Source organism: Manihot esculenta, chromosome 11, assembly GCF_001659605.2.
Source record: "Manihot esculenta cultivar AM560-2 chromosome 11, M.esculenta_v8, whole genome shotgun sequence".
Taxonomy (NCBI): domain Eukaryota; kingdom Viridiplantae; phylum Streptophyta; class Magnoliopsida; order Malpighiales; family Euphorbiaceae; genus Manihot; species Manihot esculenta.
The window spans coordinates 12,933,472-12,946,955 of NC_035171.2; the positions used below are offsets into that span (position 1 = coordinate 12,933,472).

At 42.1% G+C, this 13,484-nt stretch overlaps 1 protein-coding gene across 1 annotated transcript; it reads left to right on the forward strand.

Moving 5' to 3' along the window:
• Positions 1-861: 861 nt before the first annotated feature.
• Positions 862-2,980, forward strand: LOC110625840 (AAA-ATPase At3g50940). The gene is made up of 2 exons (XM_021771503.2): positions 862-2,078; positions 2,261-2,980. The coding sequence occupies exons 1-2, from the start codon at positions 1,050-1,052 to the stop codon at positions 2,729-2,731; spliced, it is 1,500 nt and encodes a 499-aa protein (XP_021627195.1). The 5' UTR covers positions 862-1,049; the 3' UTR covers positions 2,732-2,980.
• The last annotated feature ends 10,504 nt before the right edge of the window (positions 2,981-13,484 follow it).

Genomic DNA, 13,484 nt, shown 5'->3' on the forward strand with positions numbered 1-13,484 from the left:
ATACAAACAAGTATTTTTTTTCTTTTAGTAAGTTAATTTAATTTAAAAATATCAATCTAGTAAGTGTTTTCATATTTGATACGACTATAAAAATTAAAATTATTCGTAAAAATATCATTTAAATTAGCATTTTAAAAAATATTCCAATGTTTCTGAAAACCAATTAAATTAACATTTTTTTTAAAATAAAAAAATAATATTTATTATAAAAATATAAATTAAAATGAAAGTATTTAATTATTTTTAAAAATACTATTTTAACTGCATCTTAAAAAGGACATCTCGTTTCCGTTAAATTAATCCGGAAAACACTAATTGACTTAGCGTTTTCATCGGTTGCTAACTTTAGTTTTAACTTTTAGTATTATTTTAACAATAAACCCTAGATACTCGGTGTATTTAGCTTTAAAAAAATGTAAGAAATAAAGGGCCGAAAATGAGTTTTACATTATAAAAGGAAAAATTATTATTTGATATTTGTAATATAGAAACAATTTTAATTAATTTTAATTTTTTAATTTTAAAAATTTATGCAAAAAATGTTTTTGATATTTTAAAATATTTAATAATTAATCTATATGTTAATTCGTTAAATATTATAAAAAATTTAAAATATCTTTTATATGTGGATTAATTAATATAGTTTTTTTTTTATAAATTTTAAATAATTTTTTTAAATTATAAAAATTAAATAACAGAATATTTAACCGTTACCTAATTAATAATTTTTTTTTAAATTTAAAAAATTCATAATATAATTTTTTAAAATTTAAATATCAATTAATAAATTTTTATATAAAGACCAAATAATAAATTTAACTTGTAAACCCTTGTGCTACACTCCCAATTTTCTTCGGTCATCACCGTCACTTCCATTCAATTTCCTGCTAACCAATCACCATCTTATTTTCTTGGAAAAACAAGTCAATTCCTTTTAAACCAATCGTCACAAGTCACAACCACTACGATTTCCATTTCTCAGTTCTTATAACAATCTCAATTCTGTGATCTAATCCCATCGACCAAAAGCTAACTAATCCCACAAAACCATGATCCCCAAAACCCCCGAAATGTCCTCCACCAAAGCAATAATCTCCGCCGCAGCATCCGCTGCCGCCACTGCCATGCTTCTTCGCTCAATCGCCAAGGACTTTATCCCAAAGGAGCTCCGACAATATATCTACTTCAAATTCATAACCCTTCTCAACTCTTTCTCGTCGGAGCTAACCTTAGTGATAGAAGAATATGATAACCTTAACCACAATCATCTCTTCGCAGCTGCAGAGCTCTATCTTGAACCCATAATCCCTCCCAACGCCCAGAGACTCAAAATTTCATTGCCCAAGAAAGAGAATAACATTTCAGTCTCCTTACAGCGAAACGAAGAAATCTTCGATACCTTTAATGGGATTAAACTGAAATGGAAGTTTATTTCAAGAGAAATACGAGTGAAGTATATCCCCAGCGCCGATCACTATGGCTCTGTGCCTGTAACCGAGGAAAGGTTCTTTGAGTTGAGCTTCCACAAGAAGCACAAGAGCGTGGTTCTTGACTCTTACATAAAGCATGTGATCGAGAAATCGAAAGAAATGAAAGAAAAGAAGAGGACATTGAAGCTCTTTACATTAAGCCAAGATAGGATGACAGGGAGGAGAGGAGAAACATGGCAGTCTGTGAATCTCGATCATCCGGCTACATTTGATACGTTGGCGATGGAGATGGAGGAGAAGAGGATGATCATGGAGGATCTTGAAAGGTTTGTGAAGAGGAAAGAGTTCTATAAGAAAGTGGGTAAAGCTTGGAAACGTGGGTACTTGCTTTTTGGTCCACCAGGGACTGGGAAATCAAGCTTGATTGCCGCAATTGCAAATTATCTCAAGTTTGATATATATGACTTGGAGTTGACTGATCTTAAGACCAATTCTGAGCTGAGAAGATTGTTGATTTCGACTGGGAATAAGTCTGTACTCGTGGTGGAGGATATTGATTGCTCCATTGAGTTGCAAAACAGGATTGCAGAAGCCAGAGCACTCAGGCCTCAACCGAATCGTCGAGGTTATACTGAAGAAAAAAATCAGGTGAATTTACTAACCTTTTTGGCCTTGTTTTGTGATGGTGTTATTATTCTTGATTGATTGATTGGTTCAGGCCACATCAAGAAAGGTGTTTCTGAAAACAACAAACAATCAGGAAATTTCATCTAATGCAATTAAATTTGATGAATCTGGTTAATCTCATAGACAGATGTCTATTGTATCAGGTTCAGGTGACGCTATCAGGATTGCTGAACTTTGTGGATGGATTATGGTCCAGCTGTGGGGATGAAAGAATCATAATTTTCACAACCAATCACAAAGAAAAGCTTGATCCTGCCATGCTGCGACCAGGACGAATGGATGTGCACATCCACATGTCTTATTGCAGTCCATGTGGATTCAAAACGCTGGCATCCAATTACCTGGGGATTGGAGATCACCCTCTTTCAGTCGAGATTGAAGAGTTGATGGAGACAACGAAGATTACTCCCGCAGAAGTAGGTGAGCAGCTGATGAAAAGTGAGGAACCTGAGAATGCTTTAAGAGGTCTGATTGGGTTCCTGGAGCGCAAGAAGATAGAAGATGAAGAGAAGAAGAAGCGAGAGAATGATGAAAGCAAAGCTGCAAGTGAAGAATCAGGAATAACAGAAGCAGAAGTTTCACAGAAGCAGAAGATGGAGAAAGGTGATATTTAGAGAAGAGTATCTTATGAACTGAATGAAGGTCTTTTCTTTGAATGAAAATTTGTTTGTGGGAAAATTCTGTCAATGTGAATGCTCAAAAGCCTTCTACTCTAATCCGGCTAGAATCATTTGCATCCAACTCACAATCTTTGAAAGCAATTTCTTACTCTGATATGAAGTGTTCATATGCACTAGCATTATGATATTTAACTAGACTTTTGCAATCTGTTCTAATACATAATTAATTTTGTTTACTATTAGTATATACTAGCTTTAAACCTGCGCGGTGCTACGGTGATATTTTTTACTTGGAGATGTGATTGTGGGAGGTCTTATATTAATGGTCCTCTTTTTGGAAAGTCTAATCTTAGTGGTTTTCCTTTTGAAAGGTTTGACTTTGGTGGTATGCTCTTTTGAAAGGTTTGATCTTGCTAGTTTGCTCTTTTAGAAGGTTTAATCTTGATGGTCTTTCTTTTAAAAGGTCTGACTGAAATAGCTCGGCCAAACTAACTTAAATAACTTTTGGACCCATTTTTCATTTGGCCTAAAATAGTTAACCCAAGTTATTTAGTAGTTTCGTGTTAGCTATTATTTACAATTCAGATTTCTAGTAAACTATTGATGTGGGACGGCACAAGCAGCTAGATCTCACATTATCTCCTACTAAATTTGCAACGTTCTCGTCGCAATTGAATCGAATACAATTGCTAAGTCAGGACCGAACCCTTAGGTATTGTAGCTCGCTAGTACCTCGGGCGGCTCCACCTCGTCTCACATGGGTAGCCCTTTCCTAGTAGACCCACTAGCTCTGCATAATTTTTCTGATCCATGGTGGCTCTAATACCAATTAAAACAGTCCGACCCAAACTAACCCAAATAACTTTTGGACCCACTTTCTACTTGAGCCAAAATGGTTAATCCAAGTTATTTAGTAGTTTCGTGCTAGCTATTATTTACAATTTGGATTTTCCGTAAACTGCCGATGTGGGACGACACAAGCAGCGGGATCTCACACTGACCTTGGTGTTCTTTCTTTGGAAGGTCTGACTTTGGTGGTCCACTCCTTTGGAAAGTCTGACCTTAGTGGTCTTTCTTTTGAAATGTTCGATCTTGGTGGTTTTCTTTTTGAAAGGTCTTATTTTGGTAGTTTTCTCTTTTGAGATGTCTGACCTTGATGGTCTTCCATATGGAAGATCTAACATTAGTATTCCTCCTTTTGGAAAGTCTAATCTTAGTGTTCTTCCTTTAGAAAGTCTAACCTTAGTGGTATGCTCTTTTGGAATGTCGGACCTTGGTAGTCTTTCTTTTGAAAGGTTTGATTTTGGTGGTCTTCCTTTTGAAAGGGTCTGACCTTGCTGGTCTTCTTTTTAGAAGATCTGACCTTGGTGGTCTACCCTTTGGGCTTTGCCCTTCCGACCTGACCTTAGTGGTCTACCCTTTTAGCCTAACATTAGTGATATGCTCTTTCAGGTCTTGCCCTTTCGATCTTGCGCTTCCGACCTGACCTTAGTGGTCTGCTCTTTCGGGTCTTGCCTCTTCAACCTGACCTTACTGGTCTGCTCTTCCAGCCTAACTTTAGTGGTCTACCCCTTGGTGGTCTTCCTTTTGAAAAGTCTGACCTTTATGGTCTTCCTTTTGAAACGTCTAACTTTATTGGTCTGCTCTTTTAGAAGATCTGACCTTGGTAGTCTGTCTTTTGAAAGTTCTAATCTTAGTGTTCTTCCTTTGGAATGTCTGACTTTGGTGGTCTACTTTTTTGAAAGATCTGACCTTGGTGGTCTGCTTTTTTGGAATGTCTGACCATGGTGGTCTTCCTTTTGGAAGGTCTAACCTTAGTGTTTTTCCTTTTGAATGTCTGACCCTAGTAGTCTGTTCTTTTAAAAGGTCAGACCTTGGTGGTCTTTCTTGTGAAAGGATCTGACCTTGCTGGCCTTCCTTTTGGAAGGTCTACCTTGGTGGTCTACTTTTCTAACCTTGCCTTTCCGGCCTGACCTTAGTGATCTGCCCTTCTAGATCTTGCTCTTCTAGCCTCACCCTTCTGACATGACCTGTAACGACCCGGAAATCGGACCGCTACCGGTGCTAGGATCCAGATCGACTTAAGGTCGCCAGGACCCGTAGCAAGCCTAACATACACCCTGTACCTGTTAAATCCCATACATGACCATACATATACATAAAAACTTTAAACTTTTTCTTTCATTCACCAAGCTTAACCTGTGCATACTCATACTCATAAGCATAAACCCCACACTGGAGCCCTCATAAAATACTCTAATGGGGTAACATATCATATATTAAGCTTGGTTTACGTAAAATATTATAAAACAATTCATAAATCATGTGCAAAGGGATTAACTACACATATTAGGGTCAAGCACACTACTGATCCTCAATAAACATCATTACATTACATGACTGTTCTTTTACATTACATGTCCATTCATCATGTCCACTACTATTCTATTACATAGACCTCTCTTTTACCCTTGACAACTTCCTGGACTGCCTCTGACCTACACATCTAGGGTTAGGGGAAAATGGTGAGCTACTAGAGCCCAGTGAGCAGAATAGTAAAACGTTATATTAAAATCCATGCTTTCATGAAATATATCACATCACAAATAAATCAAATCAAGGATGGACTTGTCACCAATAGCTCTCTACATCACATTCCAAGGTGCCAGGGGCGTAGAATGGGCCTCACTGGTCTTTCTCTTAACATAACATAACATAACATTCCAATATACCAGGGGCGTAGAATGGGCCTCACTGGTCTTTCTCTTACATCGTGCCAGGGGCGTAGAATGGGCCTCACTGGTCTTACATACCATACCATATCATATCATGTCATGTCATCATATGAGGGCTAATGGATCATTCAACACCCATCCACATCAACATTATATTATGCAATGCAACATATTCGTGAATTCTAATGCAAACAACCTAATATATCATATGGCATTCGTGATGCATGATCATGCTCAAAATTTATTTGCTTTGAAACATAAAGAGTCATTCTACTCACCTCAGGCTAGCTCTGAAAAGACACTGAAGCAGCTATCTCACTGCTGGGGTCCTCGGTTTCTCGGGTCCGAACCTACACAGGTAGACTCAAATGAGGGACCAAACATATATGAATATGACTCTAAACTACTCCCCAAAAACCCCTAAAACACCTTAAAAAAATCATAGAAAACATGCAAAGGAAGGCTGAACAGGGCACTTTCGGCGGCAGGTTCGGCGGCCGAAAGTCCCTTCAGAGCTGAAAGTCATGCACCTTCGGCGGCACCTTCGGCAGCCGAAAGTGCCTTCAAGATCCGAAACTCATGCATGTTTGGCAGCAAGTTCGGCGGCCGAAACTCCCATCCAGAGCCGAAAGTCCAACTTTTGGGGGCAGGGTTCGACAGCCAAAGCATGCCACCACAGGCAGGTTCGGCAGCCGAAAGTGCCTTCGGCTGCCGAACCTGAGTTCTTCCAAAGTGGCAGAACTCAGCCTCGTCATGCACATTTTGCCTCCCAAACCTTTCAAACATGCATTAAGCTATTCTACAACATGCATACACATGCAAACCAACATATAGGTGTCTCAAACTATCCTAAACCCCAACAACAACACAAAGCATATACACATTACACATATTTTCAACAAAACTCACATGAACCCTAACATTAAACAACTAGCTTAAGCATGCATTTCTACCCCATAAACTTTCATAAAACTTACTTAGAACATCGAAGAAGGTGAGGATCGACGCTTACCTCTTGAAGATAGAGAGAGGGCGTGACCTAACTTGGAGATTTGGGGAAAATGAGCTCCGGAGATCTCCAAGCTTCACAACTTCGATTTGAGCTCAAAAACTTCAAAACCAAGTAAAATAACTCGTAAAAATCATGAGAGGCTTGAAGGAAGAACACAAGATCGCTAAGGGAGCTCGGAGACTCACTTTGGCCGGAAATGGGGAGAGAAAACTCGCCCATTTCGGACAGGGGACCCCTTTATAGGTGGCTGGCCAGGCCACTTTCGGGGGCCTAACGTGCCTCCACATGCACCCCATGTTCGGCGACCGAACATGAGGTTCGGCGGCCGAACCTGGGCTCTTCCTTCATTCTCTTTATTTCTTTTCTTTAAAACTTTAACTCAAATCCTTTCTTCATAAAAACCATAAAATACATGAAAATATTTTATAAAAACATGATTTTACCCTTCTAGAGGTTTTTGACATCCGAGATTCCACTGGACGGTAGGAATTCTGATACCGGAGTCTAGCCAATTATTACATGACCTTAGTATTTTGCCCTTCTAGGTCTTACCCTTCCAATCTGACCTTAGTGGTCTATCCTTCTGGATCAACAATTCCGAACTGACCTTAGTAGTTTGCCCTTCCAACCTGACCTTAGCAGTCTGCCCTTTCGGCCTTGCCTTTCCGACATGACCTTAGTGGTCTACCCTTCCAACCTAACCTTAGTGGTTTGCCCTTCTGGGTCTTACCTTAGTGAGACCTTCCGCTTTGAGATCTTCCTTTTGGAAGGTCTAACCTTAGTGTTCTTCCTCTGAAAGGTCAGACCTACCTTAGTGTTCTTCCTTTGGAAGGTCAGACCTACCTTAGTGTTCTTCCTCTGGAAGGTCAGACCTTAGTGGTATGCTCTTTTGGAAGGTCAAACCTTAGTTGTCTTCCTTTTGAAAGGGTCTGACCTTGGTGGTCTTCCTTTTGAAAGGGTCTGACCTTGTTCGTCTTCCTTTTAGAAGGTCTGACCTTGGTGGTCTTCCTTTTGAAAGGGTCTGACCTTGTTGGTCTTCCTTTCAGAAGGTCTGACCTTAGTGGTTGTAACAGCCCGGAAACCGGTACCCTCTTTGTAACGGCCCAAACTGCTCGGCACTAGGATCCAGATCGGCTTAAGGCCGCCGGGACCCGTAGTAAGCCTGCTATGAACTCTGTGTACCTGTTAAAATCCCATACATGATCCGACTGGACTATTACTTTTTAAAACTTGTCTTTAAAACTACCAGACTTAACCTTTAAAACACTGTCCTATAGGTCCAACCATATGAACCAAATGCTCAGATATACTAATCTGAACTAGCCCTCTGGCTATCTATAATACACCAGTGATGCTTTACCAAGTAACCTCCATACCCTATGCGCTCTGCAGCATAGAACCCACTTTGTAAGGGTCAGCATATCATAAGTTAACTTGGTTACCATAGAGTCACAGGAATCAAACCTGGTCTTCTCTAGTGGTCTACTCTGTGGATCACAGGAATCAAACCTGGTCTTTCCTATTGCACTGGTCTTGGGTCAAAGGAAGTAATCCCTGTCTTCCCTCACAGTTATAATTCACTGGGTTTTCGAAACACAACATGTTATTAAGCCTGGTTTGACTCATTGCTCATCATTAAACTGAAAACAGGATACATGCATATACAAGGGATGAAACATACTATAGACAATAGGCAAAAGCACATTCTAATACATTTATACCTTAACTGACTAACTATTACATCACTTTACATATATCCTTTTACATACATCATGTCCACACTATGCTATACACAAACATACTGAAGCCAACACTCTGATGCTTCTGACTTCCCAGCTAACCCTGTACCTGCAAAACTGGGATTAAGGGAAAGGGATGAGCTTCTAAAGCCCAGTGAGTAGAAACATTGAAAACAGTTCATTCATACGCACTATATATGAAAATGCATCACAACACAAACATCTCAATATATCTTGGATTAGACATGACCCCAAAACTCCCTCGACGGGCTATTGAAGTCGCCTTGGTCCAATCCCCACTAAGGTAGACATGACCCCAAAAATACCCTCTGTCAACACTGGCCCCCCAAAGGAGCTACACAGGGCATTCCAACAAGTAATTGCCCAACTGACCTGACACAATGACAGGAGCCGAAGCTTAGGCTATTGGAGTCGCCTGGGTCCACCTAATCTCTGATCACATAATATGCAATGCTTCACATTCGTGATTCTAATGCAATCACCCTAATACATATCATAGCATTCATGATGCATGAACTATGCTAAAGCATTATGTTTCTTTAATAAAAGATTAAGTTTAGTTCTACTCACCTCTGCTCCTCAAGCAGAAACCTGACTGACTCTGCAACTGCTAATCCTGACGACCTCCCTGAACTGTCGGGTCCACTCCTACACAAAGGGACTCGAATGAGGTGTCAAACATACTCTTATCAACTCTTAAACAACTCCCCTTAAGACCCCTTAAAACACCTCAAAACATGCATGCAAAACAAGCAAAGGAAAGCTGGACAGGGCACCTTCGGCAGCACCTTCGGCGGCCGAATGTTTCCTCCAGAGACGAAAGTCAGGCATGTTCGGCGGCCTAACTTGGACTTTCGGGGGCCGAACCTGGGTTCATCCAGAACTCAGTTTCGTGCATAAGAACGCCTGCCATCCGAACTTCAACCCTCCAAACATGCATCCAACCTCTCCAAACATACTCTAAACACTTAATCATGCATATAGGAGTCTTAAACACATTAAAACTCCAACAAATAACACACAACAACCACAAACAAAGCATAGGATCCATACACCCTAATATGCACAACTCATGCATACACATGCACAACTCCCCTTTCCCCTCATCAAACTCATTTAAAACATAATTAAAACCAAGGATTCACACTTACCTATTGAAGAACAAAGGCTGGCGTGACTCCTAACTTGAAGAGATGGAGATTCAAGCTTCACAAGCTCCTAAACTCCACAACTTCTCAAAACTCCCTTTAACTCACTTAAAACCTACTTTTCTTTGAAAGATTTGATGTAAAACTATGGAAGATCATTGAGAGAAAGCATGAGCAAGTTCCTGAACCAAAGGAGAGCCTAAGCACCTCCTTAGTCGGCCAAAAGCACCTTTAAAAGTGCACCACCGCTTCACGTTGGGTGGCCAAAGCTCCATGCAACACCTCACCACTTTAGGGGGCCGAACCTTAAGTTTAGGGGGCCGAACGTGGGGTACTTTCGGCAGCCGAACTTTAACTTTAGGGGGCCGAAAGTGGGAAAATCTTCCTTAGCCTTTTCTCTTAAAAACTCATTTCCTTTTCAAATCAAAAACTTAAAACATATCAAAACATTTTAGAAAACCTTCACTCTACCCTTCAGGGAAACTCTGACATTCAAAATTCCACCGGACGGTAGGAACTCCGATGTCTGAACTAGCCGGGTATTACAATCTCCCCCCCTTACTAGAAGAATTGGTACTCACTCTCACCAGACTATTCCCTTAAAGTGGGAGGTCAAGGGTTCGAGCAGTGGGGGAGGCGACCTAATTCCCAGAGGAAGGAATTGGGCCAAATCCACTCGGGCTAGGGCGGGCCGTACTGGCTCCCCCGAGGGACAAATCCTGCCTGGAACCCGTGAGGGTGAAGGGATGTTAAGAGCTGCTCACAGTGGCCGCCCCCAGGAGGTGTAACGGGCTGTGAGCGGTAACAGGGCCGGTCGTACGGGGCCGGGCTGTTACATAAAAAGGCGCCTTTTTATGTAACAGCCCGGCCCCGTACGACCGGCCCTGTTACCGCTCACAGCCCGTTACACCTCCTGGGGGCGGCCACTGTGAGCAGCTCTTAACATCCCTTCACCCTCACGGGTTCCAGGCAGGATTTGTCCCTCGGGGGAGCCAGTACGGCCCGCCCTAGCCCGAGTGGATTTGGCCCAATTCCTTCCTCTGGGAATTAGGTCGCCTCCCCCACTGCTCGAACCCTTGACCTCCCACTTTAAGGGAATAGTCTGGTGAGAGTGAGTACCAATTCTTCTAGTAGAAGAATTGGTACTCACTCTCACCAGACTATTCCCTTAAAGTGGGAGGTCAAGGGTTCGAGCAGTGGGGGAGGCGACCTAATTCCCAGAGGAAGGAATTGGGCCAAATCCACTCGGGCTAGGGCGGGCCGTACTGGCTCCCCCGAGGGACAAATCCTGCCTGGAACCCGTGAGGGTGAAGGGATGTTAAGAGCTGCTCACAGTGGCCGCCCCCAGGAGGTGTAACGGGCTGTGAGCGGTAACAGGGCCGGTCGTACGGGGCCGGGCTGTTACAGTGGTCTACCCTTCCGGCCTGCCACTTCCGATCTTACCTTAGTGGTCTGCCTATCCTTCCAGGTCTTGCCCTTCTGACCTAAATTAAGTGGTTTACCCTTCCGAGTCTTGCTCTTTCAGCCTGACCTTAGCGGTCTACCCTTCCGGGTCTTACCTTAGTGAGACCTTCCTTTTTAAGGTCTTTCTTTTTGAAGGAGATATTTCCTTTTAGGTTCTTCTTTCTTGAGGGAGGAGCCAACAACAGTGCAATATGACACCGTAACATCTCATAAGGAGACGACGCCGTTTTGTGATGGTGGGAGTATGCTAGCAGATACAATGGTGTGCAGATAGGAAGCCAACGATTGCAAGAACTGAAAAGACAGAGAAACCATGCAAGTGGGGCAGCAGAATGAGATCATGCAGAAAGATATGGACGCAATTTCACAAGTTGTACAAAAAAGTAATGAACACAGTTGGTTAAAAGGCAAAAAAGCCATGGAGAGAGTATGTCTGGAAGAGAATGGTAGGGTAAAAATTAACATTTGCAAGGCAAAATTGACACTATTCATATAGTGTTCAATTTAGTGGTCTGCCCTTCCGGCCTGACCTTAGTGGCCTACCCTTCCGGCCTGACCTTAATGGTATGCTCTTCTAGGTCTTGCCCTTCCGGCCTAATCTTAGTGGCCTATCCTTAATGGTCTGTCCTTTCGAGTCTTGCCCTTTTGACCTGATTTTAGTGGTCTGCCCTTCCGGGTCTTAGCATTCTGACCTAACCTCAGTGGTCTGCCCTTCTGGATCTTACTTTAATAAGACTTTCCTCTTTGAGGTCTTTCTGTAATATCCAGCTAGACTCCGGCGTCGGAATTTCAATCTTCCGACGGAATCCCCGTTGGAACCCAGAATCTCGAAGCTAGAATCTCTCTAGAAGGGTAAAACAAAGTTTTCTTAAAATGATTTTAAGGTTTTAAGTTAAAAGGAAAGAAAATAGTTTGGAAGGGGAAAACCAGGTTCGGCCGCCAAGGGTGGTGCCGCTGCGGGACCTCTTCTTTCAGCCCCCGAAGGTGGTTTATCCAGCCACCTATAAGAGGCATTCAGTCCGAAAATGAGAGTTTTTCTCTCTATTTTCGGGCAGAGGTGAGTCTTTGCCACCCTTTGATGCTTTTGTGGTTTTTCCTTCAAATCTCTTAAGAAATTCATTAGTTTTGCCTTATTTTTGAAGATTTGAGCTTGAATCCAAGTTTTTAAACCTTGGAGACCTCCGGAGACCATTTTACCTCATTTTCAAGTTGGGATTGCTGTCACCCTTTAGATCTCCAAAAGGTAAGCCTAGATCTTTACTTTTCCTATGTGTTTTAATCAAGTTTTAAGAAGGGGTTAAGGGTTAACAATGCATGAAATGATTAGATCTAAAGTTTTAGGGTTTAAGTTGGATTATTAAGGAATGTTTGCTCTTATGTGTTTTTGTTGTTGCTTGTTGGGAAATAGACTAGTTTCTATGTTCCTTATGCATGTTTGAGTGAGTATGTATGCTTTTGAGGAGTTGGGTGTGAGGATTGGAGAGTTGGGTGGCTGTATGCATAGGGCAGAATCGGGTTTTGTCTTGTTGGAGAACCCAGGTTTGGCCGCTGAAGCAAGGTTCGGCCGCCGAACCTGCTTGTACCTTTTGGCTGCCTAACCTGCCCCTGAAAGTATGGAATTTTGGATCTGTGAAGGGGTTTAGGCAGCTGAACCTGCCTCCAAAGGTTGCTGACTTTCGGATCTGTGAAGGGTTTAAGCCGCCGAACCTACCCCCGAAAGTCCCCTGCCCAGCCTTTTTCTGCTTGTTTTATATGCATGTTTTGTTATATTTTAGGGAGTTTTTGGGGAGTTGTTTAGAGTCATGTAACAGTGATGTTTGGTCCTTCATTTGAGTCCATCTGTGTAGGATCGAACCTGGGAGACCGTAGAGGCCTGCAGTGAGTTAGCTACGTCTTTTTAGGCAAACTTTAGCCAGAGGTGAGTAGAATTGAACTAACTTATTATTTAAAAGTAATCAAACTTTTTAAGCATGTTCATGCATCACGAATGCTATGTTTATGTATTAGGTTGTTTTGCATTAGAATTCACGAATATGATGCATTGCATAATTTACTGTTGATGTGGATGGATATTAGATGACCTACTATGTAATACCCGGCTAGACTCCGGTATCGGAATTCCTACCGTCCGGTGGAATCTCGGATGTCGGAGACCTCTAGAAGGGGTAAAACCATGTTTTCATGAAATGTTTTAATGTTTTGATGATTTTAAGTAAAGAGGAAATGAGTTTTTGCATGAAAACAACCTTAGAGGAAAACCCAGGTTCGGCCGCCGAATCTCAAGTTCGGCCGCCGAACATGTATGCATTTCGGGTGAGCCTTAGGCCCCCAAAGGCATAAGTGAGGGGAGTCCAGGTTCGGCCGCCGAACCTCAAGTTCGGCCGCCGAACATGGCATGCATGCGGAGGCACATTCGGCCCCCGAACGTGGCCTGGCCAGCCACTATAAAAGGGTCCCTTAGCCGAAAACAGGCGAGTTTTTCCCCATTTTCGGCTAAGGTGAGCTCTCCGGAGTCCCTCACCGATCTTTGATGTTTTTCCTCAAGATCTTTCAAGTTTTTCATGTGTTTTAACTTTGTTTTGAAGATTTGAGCTTTTGAGCAAAGTTTTGGAGCTTGGAGGTTCAAGA